Source organism: Gambusia affinis, linkage group LG06 (genome assembly GCF_019740435.1).
Source record: "Gambusia affinis linkage group LG06, SWU_Gaff_1.0, whole genome shotgun sequence".
In the NCBI taxonomy this organism is placed as follows: domain Eukaryota; kingdom Metazoa; phylum Chordata; class Actinopteri; order Cyprinodontiformes; family Poeciliidae; genus Gambusia; species Gambusia affinis.
In genome coordinates this window covers 11,654,921-11,681,127 of record NC_057873.1, presented here as the reverse complement: position 1 = coordinate 11,681,127, position 26,207 = coordinate 11,654,921, and the positions used below count along the sequence as shown (strand labels likewise).

General features: G+C 37.8%; 1 protein-coding gene across 1 annotated transcript; it reads right to left on the bottom strand.

Annotated features, from left to right (window-relative positions):
- Nucleotides 1-640: 640 nt before the first annotated feature.
- LOC122832289 (myelin protein zero-like protein 2) lies at nucleotides 641-25,689 on the bottom strand. Its single transcript, XM_044118879.1, has 5 exons — nucleotides 25,345-25,689; nucleotides 5,806-5,975; nucleotides 5,269-5,479; nucleotides 4,704-4,878; nucleotides 641-2,501 (listed from the first exon to the last, which is right to left on the bottom strand). Exons 1-5 carry the CDS (start codon nucleotides 25,397-25,399, stop codon nucleotides 2,318-2,320), a joined length of 795 nt encoding a protein of 264 aa, XP_043974814.1. The 5' UTR covers nucleotides 25,400-25,689; the 3' UTR covers nucleotides 641-2,317.
- Nucleotides 25,690-26,207: the final 518 nt, after the last annotated feature.

The following is a 26,207-nucleotide window of genomic DNA, read 5'->3' as shown; positions in this document are numbered from 1 at the left end:
TTGCAGATCTATTTTCCAAAGTGTATAAAGAGATACCAGCTGATGCTTTCGTCATAAAACTATATTTTCCAGCAGGTTTATTGTTTTATCAATTAGCACAGGGAAATGTTTTTCTTAGCTTAAATAAACAAGCATTCCCCCCACCTCCCTCACACACACACAAACAAGATTTTTCTTGAGCGTGACTGAAGCCTTCTTCTGTCTGCATAATTCTGCCCACATTCAAGGTCTGTCATTCAGTAACTAAAGCTGCACCCACAGGGGCAGACTTTGATCAATACACACAAATAGACTCAAACACACAAGCTAATAAATGGAACCATGTATTCACAGTCATGAACAGTCAAGCATTCAACAATGAAACCCAGACAGGAATAACAGCAGAGAGAGTTAGCATAGTGAAAGCACAACAAGTTATTCACTACTGTCATGTTTTCAGGTAAGCATGTGAAGAGCTCTGCAGACAGACAAGTCATGATTACACAAATGGATACAGTGCATTAAATATACAAAGCATGTGGCTGAATGATATCATTTTGTTACATAATAAATGAGCACTTTCATATGGTTTCATTGGATTATCATTTAATGAGACACTCAGTTGAAGACTCTGTTGGAAATAAAATAAGGCAATGTAGAAAAGATTTAAAGCCTTTTTATTAGAAAACTTTTTCTTTATAAAAGCTTAATTACAAATAGAGTTTTTATCTATTACAAATACAAATGTAACATTTTCTTATAAATCTAGAACACTTTGAACACGAATATAAAATCTGCCACAAATCTGAAATATGGGCATTTTAACACACTTGTTAGTTGGAATGCATTCACAAATGAAAGAAGAGAGCACAGGCTTTCAAGGACATTTTGCAATCAAAAAGGGTTTTCAGATCTTACTGTGCACTCCCACTTGAGTGTCAGGGCAGGTGTGTACATGTGGTTGGTTCCCACTGATCAAATCTTTAACTTTTAGACAGAAGAAAAAAAAAAAATCACATTCTTACCGTTTAATATGAGAAATTTGATGCGACAAATAGTGTTACTTAAGCCTTAATGTAAAGTACTCTGCTTCTCATTCAACTTGCTTGGGTGAAATTCTCAAGTTATTTCTAGTGACTTAAAGCTTTAGGACTTTAAATTTACTAACAAAGCAAACTTCTCAAAAACTTGTCGATTTTTAGCAAAACAATATGTAACGAGGACATAAGACAATGGAGAATTTAGGGGAAAACACTAAAGTTAAGCTTTTTATGACATGACTGAAGATGTCTATTAAAGGAATTGGACACCAATTAATTCCGATAGCAAACAGGACAGGTGTGGCGAAAGAACGACAGCAGCCTTAACACTGAGTATTTTTCCACAAATGGAACAGTCACCATCCTCCATCCAAAATACAGCAGGTACAACGGGTGTAGGGTCAACTGATTTCTAAGCTGGACTAGTTAATCCAGTTGAATATGTGGAAGTTCAGTTTGTTTTTTCTTTTTGGTTCAAATACATTTTCTGTGAAATATTTTACAATAAAAACAAAAGCAACCAGGGAAAAAGCATATTTGGAAAAAACAAAAACTGCATGGATTGTTTCACAAGTGTTTCTTGTAATGTTAAAAACTCATGTAGTCCAATTAAGACAAAATTTTAAACAAATACAAGCACAAATGATTCATAATCACATTTTAAACCGACTTTCTGATCTTTTATTAGAGATGAACACAGTTAGCATGGCTAGCAATACTAAACCAGCAGCCTCCACATGTACTCACTGGAGAAAGCAGATTTATACCTTAGCTTTAAGATTTCCAAAAGGCTGCCAAGATTTCTTAATCCACCATTTCTCATGACAGACAGGTAGAAAGGCGTTCCAAAGGATTATACAGTGCAACGTTGGTCTTTCACATTCAGCCTTCCTGTTATCTTCTGAAAGTATTGGTCCATCTGATTCTGTTGCAGACTTAATGAACTGCACACAAGTGTTGACAGGTTTCCTTTTAGGTAGGTTCTTACGGCTCCATGTTCTGACTTAATTTTTAAACACCTCACATACTAAAAATAGCCAACCAAGTCTACTTTACCGACTTGTTCTTGTAACCTGGACTTGTTAGTGTTTGGGTATTGTTACCAGTCAGCACACATCAAGCTAGAAATCAATCAGATGATTTATTTGTGGATCTCTACAAATAGCTGGAGATATTTCCATTTTGAAAACAGTCTTTAAGAACAGACAACTCCCAAAATATTACACATTTGTGTGGCTCAGAATTACAGCAAAAGTTTCCTGGTGGGATCTCATCAGCATTCCTGTCTTTGGTTCTTCTCAGTCAGAGTCATCACCACCAAAATCATCATCCAAGCTAGGGCCATCATCCTCTGAGGAGCTTGGGTCTTTGGTGCTGGGGTCTGAGATCATGCCATCTGAACTGTCTGACAGGTAGAGGTGGGTGGCCTCTGATTGGTGGCTGGAATAAAGCCAGTAGAGGTGGATGGCCTTTGACTCGTGGCTGGGATAAAGTAAGAAAACACCAAGACCAATAAATGCAAACACAGAAGCAGGATACAATCGATTAGCATCAAACTGGGTTGGGCTGAGAGAAGGTTGGATAAAATCTGTTCACTCATCTGCATTTGTTTTGAGTCGGAATCAAAATTCTCAAAATTTTTGAATGAATGTTTTGTTTTGAAGCTTCAATAAATATGATCCCTAACAATATAAGCCAAAAAAAAAAAAAAAGCAACCCTTACAGAAAGATCTGAAAACCCAGCAAATTGGAAGAAAAACCTTAGGTCGCCAAGAAAATTCAGCAAATTGTTTGAAACAGACAACCAGCTATTTGAAATGCTACATAAAAACTGACAATATAAGAAAAAGAAAAAAAAATCTGTCAATAGAAAAATGAACTGAAATTATTTGTAAATTTGTACAATATTTTAAGATGTAAAAATTGTCTGTTACCAATAAGTGCTTACAATCAGGTATAATTATGTAAGACACTTATATCACAGAAATAAGAACACAGTAGCAAACAGAAACACAGTAACATGACTTCAGTAGTGATTTCTAATAGAAATGGTCAGTGGCCTTATAAGTGTTAACACCCCTGTTATAATTCCAGGTTTTCGCGTGTATGTAAATAAAAGTTGAAACCATAAACCGTTGCAACACTTTTAAAACATTTGACTTTTCAATTTCAGCATTCAATTTTCTTTGGTAGGAGTAAGTGAGCATCCATCATCTTAACTTGGTAATATCTTTCCATTCTGCATTGGAAAAGCTCTTCAAATCTATAAGACTCAACGGTAGTCCACAACCCTCTTCAAAAACCTCCTCAGATTTTTAAGTCCGAACAATAGCTAAGCCATAAAACATATTTTCTCTTATTAAGCTGTTTTGCTGACTTTAATGTGTGATAAAAACCACACTTCATATTAAACTCTCAGGTTTACTTTTTAAAAAATCCTTCAGACACCTGGAGATTTTTTTAAGATGTTTAAAAGAAATAAAAAATAAAAGAAGAAGTCTAGTGCCGTCTCCCAAAAATAAACACCAGGTCTTGGTGCTACCACTGCCATATTTCACAGTTGGTATGGTGTAATTTTGGTTGCTTCTGGTTGTTTTTCCATCAGAAACAAAATCTTTTACTCTTTGTCCATAAAAAACACAAGGTGTTGTAACATGTAAAACACAACCAGTAGTAGACGATTTTCTAACCAACTCAGTTTTAATGTGAAGGTCTCGGAAGCCCTTCAGATCAATTTTCATCTTGTCTTTTTATTTGTTTTCTGTCACTGGTGTCCCGTTTTTCTCCATTTATTTACAGGTGGGCTTACTGTTCCATGCCACGCAAAGACAAAACTAAACAATGCTGTGAGTGTTTTCACTGCTACTGTGTGTCTCTGAGAAGACTAAATGCTGGAATTGAATAAAGAAAGTGGCTTGATTCCTAGTTTATGTACGTATATATGCATAGAAAATTTTGATTCATCCTAATTTTTTTTTATTTGGCATTTTAACAGGGGTGTGTAGACTTTTAACATCCACTATAAGCAAACCCCAGAGGTTAGATCAGACAGTCACCATATACCTCCACTGAAAATGATCAGAGCTTTGTGCAGGGTTTTTATAAAGTGATCAAATACATTTTCACTGGAAGCTTGGAAAGTGCTCAATGTTTCTATTGTTTCTTGAAATAATACACCAAACATGTGTCATGTATTGCATTTGTACAATGGGGTTTGGATTGTATTAGTAGGGAAGAAAAAAGCAAGAATACACCATTGTTCTACATCTTTATCATCAAAACATTTACTCTAAACAGGAAATGTGGCTGGAGGCCCATTTAGCTAAACAGGAAAAGATGAATCGATAAAACAGTTGTTTCTCTCGAGAAATGAAAGGCGCATAGTAATTCCACAGAGGCTAAGCAGCAACATGGCTAAAGTTCAGCATCTAGAACGTTCTATATAAAGGCACATTCTTCCTCACTTTCTGTCTTACAACAGCTGCCTATAACCAGTACAAATGTGGGATCCAAAGGCAGAAGTCGTATATGGAGGAAGAAAGAAGCATCAAGCAGGAAAAGAGCCCAAGAGGGAGCATAGCATGCCCTGATCCCCAGAGTCTCTCGCAGAGGAAGAGAGAAAGCGTGTGAATCTTCTGCTCCTCTTAGTCCCCCTCTTCATCTGCTACACTTCATTGGTCTTACCACACAGTGGGGTCTTTCCTTTCTTTGCGGGGAACCTCTTCATCACCCTCCAGCTGCCTCTGTCTGTGTTTTCTCTTGCATCTCCTGCAGGACACAATGACTATGAGACAAAAGACCACAGCGGCGATGCCACCTCCAATGGCCAGGACCAGGTAGAGAAGTTCGTTGAAAGAAGCTGTGACAAGAAAACACAAGGATGAAAAAGACATGGTGTGCAGGTGTAGAAAAATAAATGCTGCATTTGTTAACATTAAGGTCAAGCAGAAAATTAGCACCGGATGAGCCACAAATAGCGGTTAAAAAAATCCCTAAGTGATAAAATCTTGCTCTCCATTAAAAGCCTGTGAGATGAGGCAGATGTAATCATTTCAGTCCCAAGTCTGAGCCAAATAATTTTATAATAATTCGAGTTATCCAGCAGATTGTCTTTGTAAGTTCTCATTTTTGCAGTGGCCAGTCGGACATATTGTTTCATTTATTTTAAAATGAAATTATGTTTTTTGCCATTTACTCACTGACAGCTTTATGCCTAGAGTGCATTTTTTGTAAGATTTCTGCTGCTCACCTGTTTTGACAACACGAAGACGAATCTCCCCAACTGGGCCATGAACATCAGGAGGATTTGTCACCTGGCAGGTGTAGGTGCCATTATAGATGAACTTGACCTCCCGAATTATAATGGAGGCATCACCCCCCATGATATCACCAGCCCAAGAGATGCGCTTCTTAAAGATGTCATCGAGAGGCGGATATGGTTTTTGCTGGTAATGAAAAATCTACAAATAGAAAAATAGTTAAAAAAACAAGAAAAAAAAAAACAAAAACAAAAACTTACCATTGTGGGGTAAGAATAAATTTTATTTTAAAGAAAATTACAATGACTCCAGACTTATTAGGATGTGCTGCTTCTTATTCTCTCAAATCTCAATATGCAGACACAAAGGAGCATAAAGACAGGCTCTCTTAGATGCTCCATTATGACTCACCACCTCCTCCTTTGGCTGGATGAGGGGGTGGCTGCACCCTGACACAGCAATGGAGGTGAGAGATTTGTTCTCTCTTTCTCCTGCTCAGACACACACACATACACATATGAACTCACCCTAATTACTCGGCCTCCTGAAAGGGGTTTGAAAGTCCAGGAGATGATGACAAGATCAGGGTTGATCTTAGCTGAACTGTCAAATGTGCATTTGAGACGAACGTCTGTTCCATTGACCGCCTCAACATCCCCAGATGTGTAAACACGCATTCCGCTCACCTGCAAAACACCTGCAAAGGGACATGTAGTGAAATGTTTACATTCAAAGCTAAATGGCATGAACAATTCAAAACAACATAATCCCCATGAATATGTTAATCAACTCTTTATGCAATGGAAGTGACCACATTCATGGGGCAAGAAATTCACCAATTGTAAGTAAAAGTAAAGGGGGAGACGGCGTCATCAGCCACCAGTGTCAAGCAAAATTGGTGCCAAACTCCCTGGAAATGAGCAAGCACTTCTACCCACATGCATTGTCCAGAATCATGCACACACTATGGCCTAGAAACACATTCATTTATTGCTGATGTACCGCCTGGCAATCACACTCCCCTTCTCCTGGAGATCACAAAAGAAGCAACTGTTTTTTGAAGCAGCCTGCTGAGAAAGCAGGCTTGTGGCTATGGGGAAGTTTATGTGAGGGCTGTCTGTTCAAAATCACCCCAGGGCTATTAATAGAAGGAGCCATGTATGCTCTAAGAATAGTGGAAGGCATTTCTAGCCTTATTAAAACCAATGCCCAGGAGAACAGTGAGCTGACCGTCTGCCAAGCTGCTGCACAACTCAGAGTAGACGAGACTTGGTTTGTCATCGTCACCATCCCTCTGTGTATAGAAGCTCTGCTGAACAAGTTGAATAGCACATAATGTCACAGACACTATTGTATGAATTGAAAGTAGTTTGGTTCTTTGACTTGATATGCACTCTTTGACAAAATCTGAAGATTTGGGAAGAAATTACAAGTAATTATTTGTGCTGCTGGATTATAACCACGTTGTAAGAGATCTGTCCTTCCTAAAAAGAAACACATGCAATAAATATAGTCTGCATTTTGTTTAGGATGGTATTTGGACTCAAACGCGTTGCTCAAAAGACCATTCAACTTTGAAAGGCAAAAAAAAATAATCATCCATAAATTTGATGTTCAACAGTTATTATCCAACAGCAAAGGCTTCCATTGTAACTGGCAGTACAAGAAAGTTCTGCTGGATGCATTTGTAGGAAGCCCAGTGGATGATGCTTCATTGTGATATGGGAAGTATTTTCCTGCTATGGTGTAGCTTCAGGTTGTGCAGACAAGTTGAACTAGAGTTGATAACACACAGATGTTATAGTGAGCATCTTTGAGTCCTTGTCTGTGCATTAACGACTGAGTCTTTCAATAGGACCTTTTGCCAATAACTCCTCATCTCTCTCTCTTGGTTCACCCATTGGAAATATTTCTGAATGCAAGCTTTACAAATTATGTCACATCCAGACCATTGATATGACCCAAGATCAACTCTTCCACCAGGAAAATTCACGCACCACCAATATATGAACATATTTCTGAAACGAACAACAAAAACAGCTGGATAATTCATAACAGTCATTTTCTGTTGCAAAATGTACTTCTAAAATAGATCTTCTAGATGTGTGTGCATGAGATTGACTAGAGGAGGTTGAGAAGCAGTTCAAGAAGGATGTCTAATAATTCAAGGCATTCAATTGTGTTTTTATGATTGTTTAATCTGGTGCAGAATGCCATGAGAGCTGGACTGTTCAGGACTCATTTAAGGAAAATACATGATCCCTTATTAATTCTAGCACCTTTCCACAACTCCATTGCAAATTCTACACCTCTTTTTATGTTGTATTCTTGCTATCTTTCCTTTGAATAAATGTATCCCTTAATCCACAAGAAAAACTTGTTTACTGTACTGGAATTTTATTTTGGTACTACAGTTAATGAGAATATTGAGTCAGAAGCAAGCTCTGAAAATATCAGTAAGGGACTTAGCTTTCTTAAGCTGCATTTTCAGCTTCTTAGCAGTGTTTCCTGTAGACAGGGAGGAGAATGAGAGGGGCTCCCTCACGTCATTAAAGAGACCTGCTACTCTCTCATCGCTGGGGCCATAACAACGCTCTGCCAGCCTAATGTGTTTTAAATGAGCCTGATGAAATCTGGGAGTAGGTCAAACAAGTGAGCAATAGAAAAACTGCAAGAATCCTTTCCATCCTTTAGTTAAAACACATTTGGTGTTCTGGATAAGCAGGCATTTTCTACCCCAACTTCTTTTGGCCTTTCAGCTACCTTGCTGTCAGTAAGGATGCACTGAAGTCAGTGGATTAAACTGCCAACATGGAGGATGTTCATTAAGCAGATATCATCAGTTCCAGCTCTATCAGTCAAGCCAGTAATAACTCCCTCCTTAGCTTGCATGTAGGTGTGTGTGCGCGCAGATGCGTCCTAAATCCATGTTGATAAGTTCAAAACACTGAGTGCGGATTGAATTATTTATTTTTTATGAGATTTGAAACCGTTTTGGTTAAGGTTGACCAGAAGAAATAAATGGCAGAGGGATGGAGGATGGTCAAGACAACATTTAACTGAACATCTCAAACAAAATATGACAGCCCATATTGTTTTGTTCTATAGTGATGATTTGCAGCTGATTCAACACTTGAAGAAAATAGAGATATTTAAACATGTGCTTTTAAGAATTACATTGTCAAGGGTTGTAGTTTGTTAGAATAATAAGTAAAACATCTGAATAAGGGACTCCTAATTTAAATGTCATGCAGAATTTCCATAAAGAAAACCTGGGCTGCAATTCCAAAGACAATTTAAAGTGAAAGTTGAAACTACCTAATGTTTCTTTGAGAGAAATAAAATTTACCCAAATAATTTCAACTTCTAGGACATGACACTGAGGTATCTCTTCACACAATAAGTGACCAGTGTTGCCAGATAATGATGAAGAAGGTGGCATTTTCCATTGACACAATAAAGAGAGTAGCACTTATGATCTGGAAAAAAAAATAAAATAAAATAAAACATGGAGAACAACAACGTCACCATGTTGGCTGATGTTGAACAAAAACTACCAGCTACTGTAAATAACATCTTGGCAATTTGGAATCACTTAAAAGTAGATGATATAAGCAGAGTTTGGTAGTTTACCCAGATAACTCTAGAGTCATTCACAACAGCCCACTAAGGACAGAAATCATTTCTCAGGCTATCAAAGTGGCAGAGAATACAAGTTAACATGTGAACCTGCTAGAGCCACAACACATCCTCCCATTTCAATATAGTAAACACATTTCTACCCAGGCTAGATGAAAAAGTCTGCAAATGTCTCTATGGTATCCAGCTGCTATTAACTTGAACACATACACTGTTCAGAGGTCTGACTAATGTCACTTTTTAGCCTAAAGTCATGTGGGGCGGATTCCTCTATGATTAAATACAGACTTTGTCCAGTGGTTTTGTAGCTCTCATACTGCAGAGCATATGAACAAGCTATTGAGGTGTTTTAGAGATGGAAAATGTTTCCAAGCCATTCTAAGAAATACAAAGGACGTGATTTATTGACTTTGAGTATTGGAGGCTTCAGATGCATATTTTAGGTTATACTCAATAAATTCCTTTGACAATGCAGAATTACAGAAGCACTGGGTACAAAGAGAGGAATATTGGTCATCTAAAAATCACTTCATACTTCCACAGACCTGTAGACAAGTCAATAAAGTAATTGAATAAAGTAATTGGCATCGATATTAGTAACTTTATCCTACTTATAGTTTGCACTTCTGGGTGTAAAATTCACAAGTATCCCAACTGATTGATAAATTACTTCTTTTGGAGGCTTAGCTTTTAGAAGAGTCTGAAAACTAGATGGTGCTAATGCTGTGGAGAGTCTCATTAAGCCTCTAAGATAGCTCTATTGAAGCATGCCGCCAAGACTTGTTTACTCATGAGGAAATTGAATTAATCTCTGCAACGTCTGCTTCTCAGACATCACAACCCAAAGTTAAACACATTACTTTTTACATTCTTCTTTAGTGCTTAAAGACCAGAGGCAAGATTAGCAAAGCAATCAAGTAAAATTTTAAATGACTTCAAAGCTCATATTTACATTGTCCCTCATGTCTACCATTAGAAAGTGCATTTCCAGGCCATAGCACTTCATTTCCCAGTCCTGCCTTAAGTCCATTTACAACATACAATTTGAAATTTCCACCTCTAATCTCTGAACAAGAATACAGCACAATGCTTTCAACAACACTGTCCTTTGACGTAAACTGTACTGATTGGGAGTTAAGGTTAATTAGGGCTTTTCGAAGGAAAACATTTAATTAGCAGAATGATATTGCTTTCTAAGCTATGGACAGTGCCATGGTTACTAATTTTTCCCAGTGGCAAAAAGTATAAGAACATGAATTAATCAGTCATTAGCAGGAACTAATTGGGATGTCATTACTTGAATAAGACCATAAGGATCCTAGAATTTGAGAAATTCATTCAAAGAGAGAAGAGATGAATGGTCAAATGATTAGCTTACAATAGTGGGATTTTTTTTTTTTTTTTTTAAAGAAAAATAAAAGGATGGAGGGTTTGTCTGTTTGCACTTTTAGAGTGAGCTAGCATAATTATATTTGTTTTTTCTGCTTATTGCCAGTGTTATTGTTGCATTTCTTGTTTTGTTTTTTTGTGTGTGTGCCCCCCGCCCCTTTCTAATCTAGGTCACCGACTTGTTTATATGACTGAACATCCTGTCTGGCCAGAGCTGACCACACCCAGCGTCCAGTGGTTGTTTCTGCAACTTGTTTACCTCATATTGGCCTCAGAGGTGACAAGATCTTAGGTTAAGTCAAAAAATTACCCATTTATAAATAAAGAGGGTTGCAAAACTAACCACTAATTAAAATAAATAATGTTGTGCAACATTTTTTTAACTTTTCCAGACCAAGGAAACAAGGGTGAAATGGTAAAAGGTAAAATTGAAAACTACAGATAGAAGAATGAATACATGGAAGCAAGGAATTAAAGGTAGAAAGAAAGGACAAGGAAGGAAACAACGTAGGACATATGAAAGGATGTAAGAAAGGAGGGTCAAAAGAAGAAAGGAAATGAAGAACAGCAAACAGAAGGAAGAGAAGATGCAATGGAAAGGTGGAAAAACACAAAGAAGGACTGAAGGAGGTAAGGACAAGAAGGAAGAAGGGAAGGAAATAGGGAAGGAGAAAACAGGAAACAATTTTTCAATTGCAGTGTTAATTTTTTTTTTCCCACAATGGATAGGGGAAGAAATCTGCAAGTACAAATATCTCTTTATCCACATTATCCAGACAAGGGAAATACATCAAATTCCATACTTTTTAAAAATGCTGTGGGACTGCATATAGGAGCCCTGTGTAAAGCAAGTTGATACAGTGACTGAATTCTATGAAAGTAGCTAAGATTAGCATCTCAAATACAAACACTAACTTGCTCAGAAAGTGTATGTTTGTATATTTGTGCATTTTTGTCTTGCAACTGCAGATGTTTAGAGTCAGAAAAAGCAGCAGGAACACTTTGAAAAGGTCAAAGTACATCTTTCCTCAGTGTGTGTAACTCAGGATGCTCATTGCTGACACACACACGCATACACACACTCCCTCCACGGAACATACTGCTGGACTTGGCATTACTCCATATTTTCTGTCAATATAGCCAATATATTACATTACAATGAACATGCTGAACCATTAACACACTTTATTCCACCTGTCAACACTACTTGGTGCTAGCTGCTCCACTTCACAGTTCTGTCTGGGGCCAAAGGGGTAAATACTTTGATATACTGTGAAATAATAAGCAAGGCTCACTCAAGTGTGATTAGATTTGCTTGGCTGTGATCCCATTACTGTAAAGAAAAGCTTTCTGAAGAAGACTAATGAATATTAAATAGTATTTGACTCATTAATAGGCTTAATTCAGAGGAAACCAGGGTTGACATGTTCTTACGCATGTAGCCAAATTGACAGATTCATGTTTCACACCATCAGGTTGGTACATTGCTAACAGAAAGTGTTTAGAGCACCTCAAGTTTTTGTTTCAGGTCCATTATGGCTCAAAAAGAATTTTTCAGACATTCCTCTGTTCAGCTATCCAGAGGAATTCTGAATCATTCCCAAGACTATTGAGTCATAATGAAAATAATCTCTTTAGCAGATAGTCTCTGTAGAATATGCCTGAAGATTTCTCTAGGAAGACCCCCAGACAGCATACATACAGCAAAATTATCACAACTGGAGCTATACAAAAAAGTAGAGTAGATATATGACCCAAGCCAAAATCTGGGCCAAAATTATGTCCTCAATGGTAAGATCAGGATTGGCCTTCTGTGGTGGATTTGATAAGCTTACAATACATACAGCACATAGAAAACCAAACAAGAATGCTGGATATGAAGTTATATTAATCTACTTATAGTCTAAATAGAGGAGTTGGTAGCTTACCCTGTTGAGGAAAAAAAGAAAGATGTAAAAGTTCATTAGACTGCAACAAGTCCAGCGCACTGCACACAGCCCTGCTTCAATCCTACAAATCTCACACCCCAGATGGCTTGCACTTGACTCACCCTGTGGTAACAAGCAACAAAATGGAGCTGGAAGATGTTAAACAAAACCTGCAAAAGGGAGACGTTATATTGCTTTCTCAAATTATGGACTAAAAACAAAAACAGTAAAATCTTAATTAAAATATATCAGGTTTACTTTGGGCTCTGGTCTCTAATTAAAGTTAATTAGTCGGGTTGGATCCGGCTCAGGGCGGGTCGGGTTGGACTTTTATAAGCCTGATGTAAATACTACAAAAACAGAGTGGCTGTGACTCAATGAGCAGAGTTCCCTTTTCCATCGCTAGGAATGAATCCAGCTGCAGACAAAGACTGTTTCATGAGTGAGGAAAGGGTGGAATAAAACTTTCCCTTCTGGTTCATCATTTTCTGCCCCACCTTGCACCAGCGCAGTATCTGCATTACAGCAGCCTGTCAGTCTCCCACCGGTGCTTCCTCCACCCTAGATATTTGAATTTCTTTTCTTCTAGAAGCAGCCAACTCACCCGAGAGGTGAAAACCCATAATAACCTCAGATTCGAAGGTGCCAACCTTCATCCCAGTTGTTTCATACTCTGTTGTAAACTGTCTCAGTGCCTCCAGGAGGCTGATTTAGGCCAGCCGCCTAAATGAACCTGTAGAGCAAAATGCTCCTTTTGCACTACATCTGCAAAAGGAGCATTTAAGCTTGAAGTCTTAAATGGTAAAGTCTGAACTGAGATCTTCCTGGCTGCATTTAGAAATTCCGTCCATGAAAGTTACAACTAGAATCAGTGACAAAGGGCAACTCTGGCAGCATCCAGAACAGTCTGAAAACAAATCTGACATTTATAAAAGCAATGCAAGCCGAAGTTCTACTCCCATTTGGTTTTCATACTTTTAAAACAAAAATAACAGTGGATAAACATTTGTGCCACTGACAGATTCTTTGAGACAGAGGCACACTTTCTTCTAAGCTTACAGAAGCAGCCATGCCTTGGTGACATTTTAGGAGGATCAGCAGAACCCAGACATTTAGTTTTACCTAAACTTTCTGTCTCCAGGAACCTCATGTCTTCTCTCTCTTGCAGCCAAAGTAATAAACAATTTTATCAATACTTTAAATGTCCACAGTTTATTTTATATACTTAGCATCCTAATGAACATTAAATTTACAATTCTACAATTCTGGTTTTCATAGATGCTTCCTATTTCACCACAGACGGTGCCTTCTCCTTAAGGCTTGCAAAAGTTTGGCTCCCTTGACCTTTGTTGCATTTTGTCATGTCAAAATCACAAATCATATTGTAATCCACAGAAATTTTTTGTGATAGACCAAGACAAAGACAAAATATGTTAAATAAGACAAATACATCAACGTTCATGTTTGCAATGTGAAAAAAGGCAGTATATCTTTTAAAGATTTAGGCAAAACACTAAGATTTATCCTGTATTGACATAAACCAGGCAACCTGCTCTTGTGTGTGACTGACAGTCATTTACAAAGAAGTATTCCACGCTCCAGCTTAGGTTAAACAGCTTACACAAGCAGCGTTCAGCCAGAGCTGAAAATCATCTTCCTTCAAGACTTTAAGAAAGGGGAGGACACATAATGACAGCAAGTAAAACGAAGGACCTGGCAGAACAGACTGAATCAGAAAAATCAGTGCCATTACATTACCCCCCAAATTGCCTGTTTTTGTGCATTTCCTCTCGTAATCATGGCTCAGAAACAACAGGACCATGGGAGGAAACCAGCCTCTTTTGCTGCCCCGCGTTTGAAGGACACATTTTAAGACGGAACAAAACACGCATAGAGCCGAGTCTCTTACAAAGAGCCTGTTCTGCTCTTTGTGAGACGTTTCACAAGGCCAGTTTTGGTTCTTTCTGTCTTTGTACAAGGCTTGCCTTTCACGAGGGGCTGGGAAAAGCCGGTTCAGGTAACACGTTTCCAGAATCCAGAGCTGAGGGAGCGGGTCAGTGTTGAGTGGTGTAATGGAAGGGATCCCCTGAGATGGACACAGTGCTGAAATAAACATTGTGATATAGAGATGGGAAAAGCTGGGAAGAAGTACAGTAATACAGAATTGCTGCATTACTGTACATTGTAATGCAATGTTTGCTAGCTAGAAATATGAATACCATATAGTGACTCCAGTCTATTTGTGGATTTACCAATTCACAATTTTTTCTCTGAAATGTAATTTCGAAGTATTGATGGAAAAAATTCACCCATTTGCACAATTATCTGCTGAAGCATATAGCAGATAGTTATGTAAAGTGTCCCAGTGCCTGCAGGAGGTTGATGTAAGCCAGTAGTCAGTTGACCAAAAATCAATCTCTCTTTTAAACTACTTCAACCATGCATTCTCTTTACATAGAGGAAAGAAAATGCAGCTTGGGAAGTGAAAATATCTAGTCAAAATGCTACTTGAAACACTATTAGCTGGCATTTACAAATTTGCATAGTTAGTCAACTTTAACTCTGACCTTTAATTTCATTGAAAAAAAATAAATCAGTAAGAAATCAGCTTATTGGACAATATTACAAATTTATACCAATAATTCCTTAAAAATATATATTTCTAAGATTTTTTCTTAAATCTCAACTTTTTCATGTTGATCATACATTTATGACAGTTCAATAAGTAATCTTTTATGTTTTCAGTAATTTTACATATGCACTTAATGTCTGTATGCTGAGAGCATAGAAAAAAAAAAGTCTTGTTTATGCACTCAATCTTGGCCAATAACTGATTCTGAGACTTCCTGTTCCCCGGGGGCAGAGGAAAATATCACATAGCAGAAGCCAATGTCTTGGAAAAGAACGGAATGACCTATCTAGCTATGGCAGATGCTTTTTATTCTTCATATGTGAGGAAATTATTTTTTTTAAAACAGCTACAATCATCTGTGATTAAAAAATGCTTGAAACTGGGACAGTTTAACTGAGATTGGACTTTTAGAATCAAGTATCTGGTTTGAATCAAAGTATACTTGTGTGAAAAAGTACCTCATCAGCACTGTACAAGTATCCGATGAAGTGGGCTTGTTTTTACTTCAATTGGCCAGGGAAGCTTATTAATGTGCCTGATATGATGAACTCAAACACCAGAAGATTGACATGAAAACTGGTCATCACTACCTCTTTCAGCAGTATGATGAGACAAAGATATTCTGCTAAATCAAGACAAAATCCTTTAGAAAACATGTGCTGAGCTGAAGAGAACAGAGATGGAAACAAACTGGAGCAAATAGTCAAAGATCCTTATCCATTTATTCTTATGAAATATTAAGTGCATAAAGAGTTGTTCAAAGTATTACAGAGGTGCCAATATTTGAGAGATGTGTGAATTAATGTAAAAACTACATTTAACATTTTTTTTCTCCCACTGAAAAAAATAAAAACAACATAAAATAAAAATTACTCAAATCAGAAATTGGGTTTTGAACAATTCTCAGGGTGAGGTTTTGCTACTCCAGTTAAAAAAAAAGTATTTCTTTTCACACATTTTTAATAGTGGAGCAAAGACGTGTAGAGGATGCTCCATTTAGAAAACATCCTACAAACAGGATTCTGCTATGCCAAAATGTTTATTCACAAAAAAATTTAAAATACACAAATTAAGCTTCACGCATTTGTTTTTAAACATCCATAATTTTCTTTCTTCCTGTGCAAGATTAAAACTGTCTCTAATCTTGTTCAAAGCTCAAAAACAACCAAAAGCAAAAGAAAGCTTTTAAAAACGTTTTGTATAAAAGGTAATGAACAAATTTGCTTTTTCCTCAGACTGAAAATGTTCATCATACTTGTTTTGCTATTAAACCTTCCATCCCCACTTTCTTTAAAGACAAAGGTGGAGAAACATGTCGGACTAATGTGTCCGACTGCAGTCTAAAGGTCAGTTCACCAAAGATCAATCTCTTTGAACTCTCTCCTCCTTTCTTTCTTTCTTCCACTCTCCTCCTACTTCCTCCAGCCCAATTGTAATTCATCAGGCGACAGTGTCCAGAGGAAACGTGAAGTGAGTGAATGAGGATAAGTATTTAATCCATCAAACTCCTTTCACTCCCACCAAGCAGCTGACTCGACAATTTCTCCCTGGATTAGATACTCTTGTGAGAGGTATAGAAGGAGAGGGTGTAAACTTCAATCCAGCTCAGCCCACAAACTCCTGGTACACAAACAATCCAACTGCAAAAAAGGCTACCTTATAATTTAACATATTTACTACTGCATTACATAGACAGATGTCCCTTGTGCAACAGTGGTGTGAGTCAGAATGGATCCAGTCCCACTGTGGTTTCCCCCTCTGCTCCAGAGCTGATGATGGAGTGGGCAAATGACAGTATACACAGAGAGGACAAGCCACATTGTGTAGGAGGTACAGACCTCTGATCGTTGCAAGCTGCCTTAAAGGGGCATGTACCAATTTTCCAAACTAGTCACAAAGAGAACTGCTCCTTGCAAACAGTTTTATTATGTGGTGTAGAAGGACTGGCTTTTTAAAGAGGAAAAGCACACTCCGTCTCTGTGTTTTAGGTTGAATCAGGCTTAAAAAACAATAACAAAAAAACAAATTTATATTTGTATATTCGCATAGTTCTTAAACTGTGACTCTGGTTCCATTGGTTCCACATTTGTCACCTACAGAAGACAAATTTGCTTCTTCAGTTATGATACAAATGAGTTATCTGTTACATGGCACTAATAACCACAGGCAAGCTGAATCTTCACACACTGATCTTTGCTTCAGACACATCTAAGAGAAGTGCAGTGGGGAAATAATCAAGAACTAATAAGGACAATAGTGAACAAAGAACAAGTGCCAGTGGCTGCTACTTCTACCATATTCCAGTTTCCACGAATGTCAGAAACTGAATCTAGGAATGACATAAACCCAACTCAACTTTCCACCAATTCCAAAAAGGAAGACAAATGGGATTTGTAAATTAATGTTATACAAGCATTGAATATTTCAGCTTGGGTGCCATGTGGCTTATTAGTAGAGCGACTGCAACGTATGCTGAAACTATAATCCTCCACACCGCAGTCCCAAGTTTGATTCCCCATCCTTGAACAATTTTACTGCATTTCTTTCCCTTCTCTTTCTGCCCAACTTCCTGCCTCGCTGCTAATGAAAAAAACCACTAGTGTCAAACAACCCTGCAGCTCTGTCATGGCTTTCTGTGCTTTCAAACACTGCAGGAACATATTATTGGAGAGTGTGTGAAACTTTAGCTTCTGAGAATAAAGAACTTAAGTAACATAAGTTCTACTTGAAGTACTTTGTTGATGTGACTGGCTATAACCTGCTCAGCAGCTTATGAAACTTTTTCAAAATAAATAAATTGTCTTTTTTACAAAGAATGACGAAGCACACTTTTTAAATTCCAATGTGTGATAAACCAACAAGCTAGTCGCATTGGCCCTTTTGTGAGCTGTTTATTTTGGTGTTTCTTTTCTGTTAACTTTAACATACTAATTTTACTTGCAAATGAAGTGAGTGCTTAGCTTTGTTCTCTTAGCAGTGGAAAAATCCACAAAGTGACAGTGTGGAGGTGGAGAAAGCAAGTACAGATTTTTTTCCAGAAACTTTGGTTTTAGCTCCAGATTTTCCTGCACCTCCAATGGCTGTGTTGAGCTTTTTATTTATTTCTCTGTCTGATTATATCCAGACCTTTGTTGTGTTTAATCAGCATTGGGGTTTGGGGAATTTTCTTCAACAGCGAGAGTGAAGCTGGTCACAGTGGATTGAAAAGGGTTTTATTTAAATACAAGGTGACACTGGCTAAAAAAAACAAACAGAACAAACTTCTTAAATCCACATAAGAATCTGTGGCAAGACTAGTTTGATGTTCAAATATGCGTTTCATCCAAACCTGACTGGTCTTGAGATGTTTTACAAAAAGATTAGATGTTTTAATTCTCGTGCTGAAAACATTATCCAAAAGACATGCAGCACATTGTTAAAGCAAAGACATTTCACAGTATTTATTCTGGGGAGTTGAATATAAATACAACAATTTTCATAAGCTTACCATTTAAAAACTCTAAAAAGAAACATATTGTTTTTATTCCACTACACAATTCCTACTTTGTGTTGATCTACAAGATAAAACTACAAAAAAAACCTGACACTATAATATAGCAAAATTAGAAAATGATAGCTTTTTAGATATATGGATACTCCTATATGTGAGGGAGTGCCAAATGTATGTACACTTCTGAATTAGCCAATAGAAATAATTTTGGTAATTCTAACTAACCTACAAGATGAGATGTTTGGTCCAATTTAAATTCAGACAGTGAGAAGAAATGTGTGCATTTTAATTGGATTTATGTTTATATCTGGTTTGGACTGTCTTAAAATAAATGACTGAAGATGGATCATATTTTTCTTTTCTGGCTTTGACACTGATTTTATCATTAATCTGCCCTTAATGTTTCTAGTTTCTTACAAGTTGACTTTCCGTTTGTCACAACGCAAACAGAAAGGGATTCAGAGGAAAATAATGACCAATATGGAAATTTACTTGAGGTCCAGATCTGCTTGTTTGTGCCTAGGTCTTTGAGAGCCGGGCCAAAAAACAAAATATAAAACTGCAGCAACGCAAAAAGAAAATGCTACTAGTACCAATGCAGAATTAGAATTTTCCAGAGATGGAGATAAATGTGTGTGAGTTCAAATCGTACACACACTGGCAAACCCAAACACTTTACAGTGTGAAATAAAATCAAATTCCCTGTTTGCACTTGGTGCCAATGACCTTGGTATGTTGTAAGACTTCACAGACTGCTGCTTGTCCTTGCGTATTAATACGTCATTGTCGACTCAACGCACACTTGAGCCGTTCTGTCAACTCAGCTCATAGGGCTGGGCTCACTCCAAGGTGTGTCAGCACACCATGTCAAAAACAACAGCCATGTTTTCTTCTGTTCCCACCACAGGGAAGAGATTAATGGCGCCAAGAGAGACAGATAACAAATACATCTCAGTAAACAGTTCCAAGATGCTTCTCCTGTACGGTAAACTCAACAAGATCCAACTGAAGCCTCACAGCCTGTGTAATCGTTTGATATGCTGCAGTCAACAGCAGCTGCACGGTCACTGGCAAAGTATGTGTTCTTGTGTACTAAACCTGTATGTTAAGACAGGCTGTCACATGTCAGCCTGTGAGCTTTCCATGTTACTGGCTGGAGAGAAAAAATCTTGTGGGAAGAGAACCATTAAAGTACAGGCATGAAAACGACAGAGCTACAGTCAACAAAGACGCATGGCTATGATAATAAACGACTTAGTTGGATATCTGCATTTGGATGAGACAAAGGAGACAAGGAAGTAATCTAGTTTAAGAAATTAAGACTGAGTGAAGTTGACTGGATCTTTCTACAAATTGTGAGTTGGGGCGTAAGTGAGTCATTGTCAGCCATGTCATTAAAAAAGAAAAATGTGACAAACTTAGTTTCTAATAACAGCAGTGTGCCAGAAAATGTGGTACCGATACTGTTCAGTATGACAGTTTTCTCTGTCTTGCAAGTTTTTAAAGGAAGTCTGACCTCATACAAGCCTGCACACTGTCACAGTCAAGCAAGAAACAAATTTGATTTCCAATTTTAAACATTCCCTCCTCCCCTCACTTTTTTCCTTAAAAAGAAAACAAATGACAGAAAATATTCAAAAAATTCTTTTTATTTCAATCATTTCTTCTATGGAGTAGATGAATTCAAAGTCAAAAATAAATACATGAAATAAGTAGCTAACACTACTCTGGAACTGAACTATGAGCATTAATGAAATATGCAGATTTTTCAAAAATTTAATCTTCAAAAACAGGAAATTCGATTAATAAAAATCTATTTATTTCCAAGCCCCAATGAGCCTTTTTTGTGTGTGTTTGTCTTGTTAAAGACTATGTTGGTGTAAATAACATTTTTCAATAACACATAATTACCTTGCAATATTTTCAAATTGACTGGAATGTCTATGTTTTTGACTTTTACTCAAAAACATAGTGGGCCATTAGATGACAGCCCTACCACGGAGCTTAGCAGGTTTTCTGGGGAAAACCCTGCCAACCCAATCCATGTGTACCATTTCTAAAACGCATATAGTGAAAGATTGAAGGACTGCGGGAAATGTTAAGTAGGACTAGTTTGGAACTGGGAGTTTGAACTAATGCATCTGACTCCATCCTCCTTCCGAGCTCACCATTTACAAGCTCAATAACAAAGCCCAATGAGTAAAAGGAGAACAAATGATGTGTGAATTATATTATTACAATGTGTGTCAGCGCAAAGACACTAAATGCGTTAATCAGAGGAGCTCAACCAACATAAAACACCTGGGAGTTTGTTGCCAACAACTTCAGATACAATCAAAACAACAACGTCTATCTAACGTCTACACTCGCTGGTCTTTGTAAAATCCCATGAGGCTGATGCCTGTATCCTAAAAAAAAACAAAACGCTACACACTCCACAGAAACACCCATCAGCTTTCTAAACCTTTAAACCCCAAATTGTGATGAATTAATTTTTTTTTTTCCCACTGATGAAAATTCTAAAATAAAATTCATTAAAACTTTGAACCAAAAAATTAATCCTCTTCGGTTTAATTCATGCAGTTAATTGCCTAAAGCACTGAGCAGCTATGAATAATTTTTATAGTACCATTTATGGCAAAAAAATTTTTATATTCAATACATTGCAATGCTTTTAAAACGTTTATTTAAATAACTGATTTCACCATGTGAAACCTATGATAGACTGTTTACACACATCAATGTTTTCAAGCCTTCATTTCCATTAAGATGAGTTTCTGTTACAGCTAATGAGCACAACATTTTAGGTAATGGAGCCTAGGCGAAAATTCAAACTGGGAGACTCGACCAGCTTCACCACATCATCTAATCACCACGCCTGGCCTCAGCCAATCCGGAACGGAGCTCCACGCCGCTCCAGCCAATCGGCATCCAAGGACACCTTCAAGAGTTCAAGCTACCCTGGGGACTTCCTGCTCGTCAGCCGTGCTTCGACCCACCTCCTCCCCATTGCCACCTCCACCATGAGGGAAGTCCTCCAGGATCCCCTGTCGTCTCCCTCTCCAGGCTGCTCCACCACCAGTTTCGGTGGAAGACTATCCCGAGTTCGCCGAGCAGACTGCCTGCTCACGGCGATCCTCGGCTCACGGTCTTCTGCCGGGGCCGAGCGCCAAAGAATTGTATCATTAAATCTTTTTAACTGCTATTTTCTTCTCTTTGTGAGTCTCTCCAGATTGAAATACTGGAACAAAAATAAATTCTTATTGCAAAAATGTCTTTTTGCATTTAAAAAAAACTACCTGCTGAAAGGTTATTTTAAAAAGGTACTTTTAATCTGTGATTATGTAGGTCCAGATATTCTAATTTACTGAAAATGACTGTACACAAATAAAATTTAAAAAAAGACAGATGCAAACTCCCTGATCAGCTTTAAGTTTTTCTAATGATTATTTTGATCATATTTTTCTCACTTAGTTTTTTGAAAACGTCATTATTGATTGCAACATTTGATTAGTAGTTCCGCTTACTAGTCCTAGTTTTGTGTTTACAGAGCTTGTTTGTTTTTGATCTGACCTTGTTTATACATCTTACAGGAATAAAATTCATAAGCTTATTATCTGTTTCAGCCTCTGCTATTCAGATCCAGGTTTGCATGCATGGACAGAAACAGGAAGCCTTCACCACTCAGCATCGTGAGCCTTCAGCAACCCCTAGATTGTTATTTTCATGTCTGCTTCATTACATTTTTTTTTTTTAAACAAAACCCTGGCTCTGTTCTAAAATCATATTATATTCCCAGAAATACCAAATACCTTCTATTAGGATGCAGTGAGTTTGTGAATTTTATGTTATTTAAATGTTTATCCAATCAATTCTTAAACAAGTTCACACAATGTAGGCTAACTATTATATCTAGTAGTAAAATCAGCAGTTTGCTCTACTTTGACCTGCCTGACGTCCAGGTATCTCTGGGTTGTATGTTATAGTTCTCCAGTACTGAACATGAAAGAAACTTTGTTCACCGAGAGGAAATTGGCAACATATGCTAGAAGTGTGGCAGGACCTTTGGTGGGGTAAGTATGTTAAGTATGAGGCTGTTTCAAATGAAAACATACTCAGTAGTTTAAGAATAGGATTAATGCTACAGAATATAGTCAAATATGAAGATGTGTCAACAGAATTTGGTTATACATTCGTATCTGAGGGATCTCTAAAAGCACAGATTGAATTATTACTTTGGTAAATTGTTGCAGAGCGAGTGTGGGTTGAAGCTGATGACTTCCAACAGAACTGGCTGCGTGGCTGACACCAACATCCATTATATGTAACTCAAATGTAACCACTGATGACAATTTTCAGAAATGTAGGCCCGTCTAAAAGTGCAGTACAATGATTGGCGGAAAAACGAAAACCACATTTCCTCTCAAGGTTCATATTTCTAACTGTGGTAGATGGAAACTTGTGGGCAGCAGTGTGGGCTACACACCCAAAACAGGGAGAGAGCTCCAAGAAGACTTAAGGCTGATGTTTACCAGTGATGGTGGGGGTTGGGAGGGAGGAGCAATTAACAACACAGCTTTCAAATGAATACAGACAGTAATCAGAATTTCAAATGTAATATCTTTCAAAACCTACAAAATTTACATTAGCAGTCATTACCTTTAACTTTTCACATTTTGTCACATTACACCCACATCCTCCATTAGTTTCATCTGGATTTTATGTGTTAGACTAGCAGGAAGTGGTAGATAACTGTGACTGGTTAATAGTCATGTGCTTGGATTGTTTGAGAAAGCTGACAAATAAAGACAGGACCCTCGGTTACATACGGAGAATATAAAAGCCCCATGCAGAAAGAAGCCAAGCTGGGATTCTAACATGGGACGTTTTCACTGTAATACAAATAAAATCCTAAAAACTGAAACTGGAAGGCATTGCATTGTAGAACCAAGATGATTGTCTCACCACCGTGCTTCACGAACAAAAATGATGTGCTTAGGATGATGCACACTGTTTGCCACACAGTTTTTGCTGGTGGGTCATAATGTTTGTTTTGCTCTCATTTAACCATCTTCCACTTGTTTGCTGTGCTCCCTGCTTCAGCTTGTGACAAACAGGGCAGGTTGAGGCAGGAGAACTCTGTAGCTCCTCCAGACTCAACTCAGGCCAAGGCAAGGGCAGCATCTATCAGAAAACGTTCCTTAGAAGCCTGTCAGTTTAGCCATGCAATTGTAAGTTTGCAGTTGTCCCATATTCTTTCCATTTTCAGACTATGGACTGAACAGTGAGTTGTTCAAAGTTTAGGACATTCCTGGTTTAAACTTCTCAAGAACTGTATTTCTAACCCGCCTCCTGTGTTCCTTGGTTTTAACCAGGGAGAATTCCTACAACCTACGAGAACTTAAACATATGCATTCTTCCTACAATTAAATTATGCACAAGTTGACTCCAATTTCTAACCACTTGACTTCTGATGGCATTATTTTACATCAGACATTTAGTGGTTTCAGCATAAATGGGTGCTAAATTAAAATAAGCATCACATTTTTTTTGGAGTTGTAATATGTTTTGAAAAGCCTTTATCTTTCATATTAGATCATCTCTCAAATTACTTCGAAACTATGCGCTACTTTGTTTTGGTCTCTCAGAAGAGATTTAGGTAAATGTCATAAGAATCATGTTTTTCATGGCCCTGAATATTAGAATGAGGTCATAGTCACATCTGCACTACATGTGATGTCCAAAGCTTAGGGCAACACCATTCTGTTTTGCAATATCATGAGTCTTTCTGTAAGTTCAATAATGAAAACCAAATGTCTTTAGGAAAATCTTTCACTTGTTAAATCAGCAGCAGGGAGAAGAGCAAAAAAAGTATTTCAGATTATGTAATAGAAACAGATGTTAAATAAAAACAGATGAAAATTATTTTTGTGCACATGAGTTATATCTATCATGAAAGTGAGACATGTGCTTTCTTGTTTTATTAGTGGGATGCCAGTGTAACAAAGCTTGAAGGAAATCTCTAGAGCAAACAATCTTGAGAACTGAGATACTGCTGAGCTGCAATCAGTTCCCACATAAACATGTACTTATTTGATCAGCCACTCTTCCACATACAAATATTTAGTCATCCTGCTGCTCAGGCCCTGTCAGACTGTTATGATGGATCCACAGGCACATGTTCACTGTAAACATAAGCAGCTTGCTGCTACACTGGATCCCTGCGTGATGCTTTGGCACTGGATGGAAATGTTCAATCAATATAATCCACTTAACAAGGCTGGGCGCAGATTACTTCAAGGTTAAACAACCTGCCGTATGCCGAATGAATTGCCGCTGATGCGCCCATTTGCGCACTTATTAAAACATGTTACATTTAAGGCGCTGTCTGGGCGCTTTAATAAGAGGATGTGCTCCATTACTGTTTATCCCAAGACATATCCTGAACCCCCTGCTAACGGGAAGCAGGTGGACTTGCCTGCGTCCAAGTGGCCACTTTAGAGTCTCCGCGTATACGTACACAAGCACGGATGCGCATTAATGGGCAGGAAAAGGAGGTTGTGCGAAAACACAAAGACAATGCGGCAGACCTCTGTTGCCGGTAAAATCATTAGCTCGTCAGAAAGAAGTTCTATCTAAGGATGTTTTACAGGAATTCTTAAACGACCCACCCGGTGTCACAGTGCCAAAGTTCTCTACTTCCCGATGACGCACTGCAGCGCGTTAAGATGAAGGTTAGGGGTCCCCACGGAGTCTTAACAAGTGGACAGTCAATTACGGTTGTCTTTTTATTTTAAACCTCAATTATTTATGGAATATCCAAATAGTCTTCCAGTTCTGTTTTAAAATCGCCGACCCCCCAAAAAAAGGATGGAAACTTTTGACTCGAAAAGTCAAATTAGATCGAAGTGTATAACCAAGAAAAAGATACAGAACATCAAGCGTCATTTTAAACTAAAAGCAAAACAGTGTTTTCAGTTTCACTCACCTGAAGCAGCGAGTCCAATCAGGACGGCGATAATATAGAGCCCCTTTACGCACATTTGGTTGGCAAGTCAACTAAGCAGTGGGGGAGAAGAGTCAACAAACCCCAGCCTAGTCAACCTTCTTCCACAGAGACAGCAAAACTGAGCGGCAAAAATCTACGGATCCCCCTTGCAGAGAGTTAAAAAAAAAAGAGGAAAAAAAGAGAAAAAGGTCGCGATAAGTCCTCTATTTCAGCTTTCCTGTCCAAAGACGCTTCCTAGTTCGTTTTCTGGCCTCAAAGATTTGACTTCTAGTACCCTCCCTCCCATTATAATTTCGGGCGGAGTAAGAAAAGAAAGGAGAAAAAAAGGGAAGAGGAACTAGATCTGAAGGACTTTTTTCGATGCTTACATCTATTTCTCAACAGACCAGTTCTGCTGCTACGTTTACGCATGCCTGGGGTTATGCAAACTAACCATAAGCTGGAAATTCTAATCAGTCTTAAACATGTAATGGAAACAATTTTATAATTTAAGTTTTATACACTATAAAAACAAATGTATATATTTTAAATAATTTAATTTAAAGCCAAACCTATTGTAAAGGTAACACAGCAATGGCTATAGTAGCAAAACTTGTTTGCATAGAAAATATGTTTTTATGCCATCATTTTTAAAGTATTCTTTAATGCGCTTTTCCATAATATTAAATAGTGAGATGTCGCCTCATTAATCTACTCGACAGTTTGTTTTTATTTATGACATCACTTCCCCATAAAAGTAAAGTCAATCATTAAGGCTGACGTTTTAAAGAAGACTGGAATCTTAGCCGACCTTTTTAGATATTAACTTTAATAATGACGTTTGACATCCCTTCACTGCACAG

What these genes read in the sequence shown, in the direction of transcription:
- LOC122832289 (XM_044118879.1), bottom strand. Translation starts at nt 25,399, where the DNA reads ATGTGCGTAAAGGGGCTCTATATTATCGCCGTCCTGATTGGACTCGCT. An exon ending in GATTGGACTCGCTGCTTCAG is followed by an intron (nt 5,976 to 25,344) that starts GTGAGTGAAACT and finishes GTCCCTTTGCAG; the next exon opens with GTGTTTTGCAGGTGAGCGGA. An exon ending in AGGAAAGACCCCACTGTGTG is followed by an intron (nt 2,502 to 4,703) that starts GTAAGACCAATG and finishes ACTTTATCCCAG; the next exon opens with CCACGAGTCAAAGGCCATCC.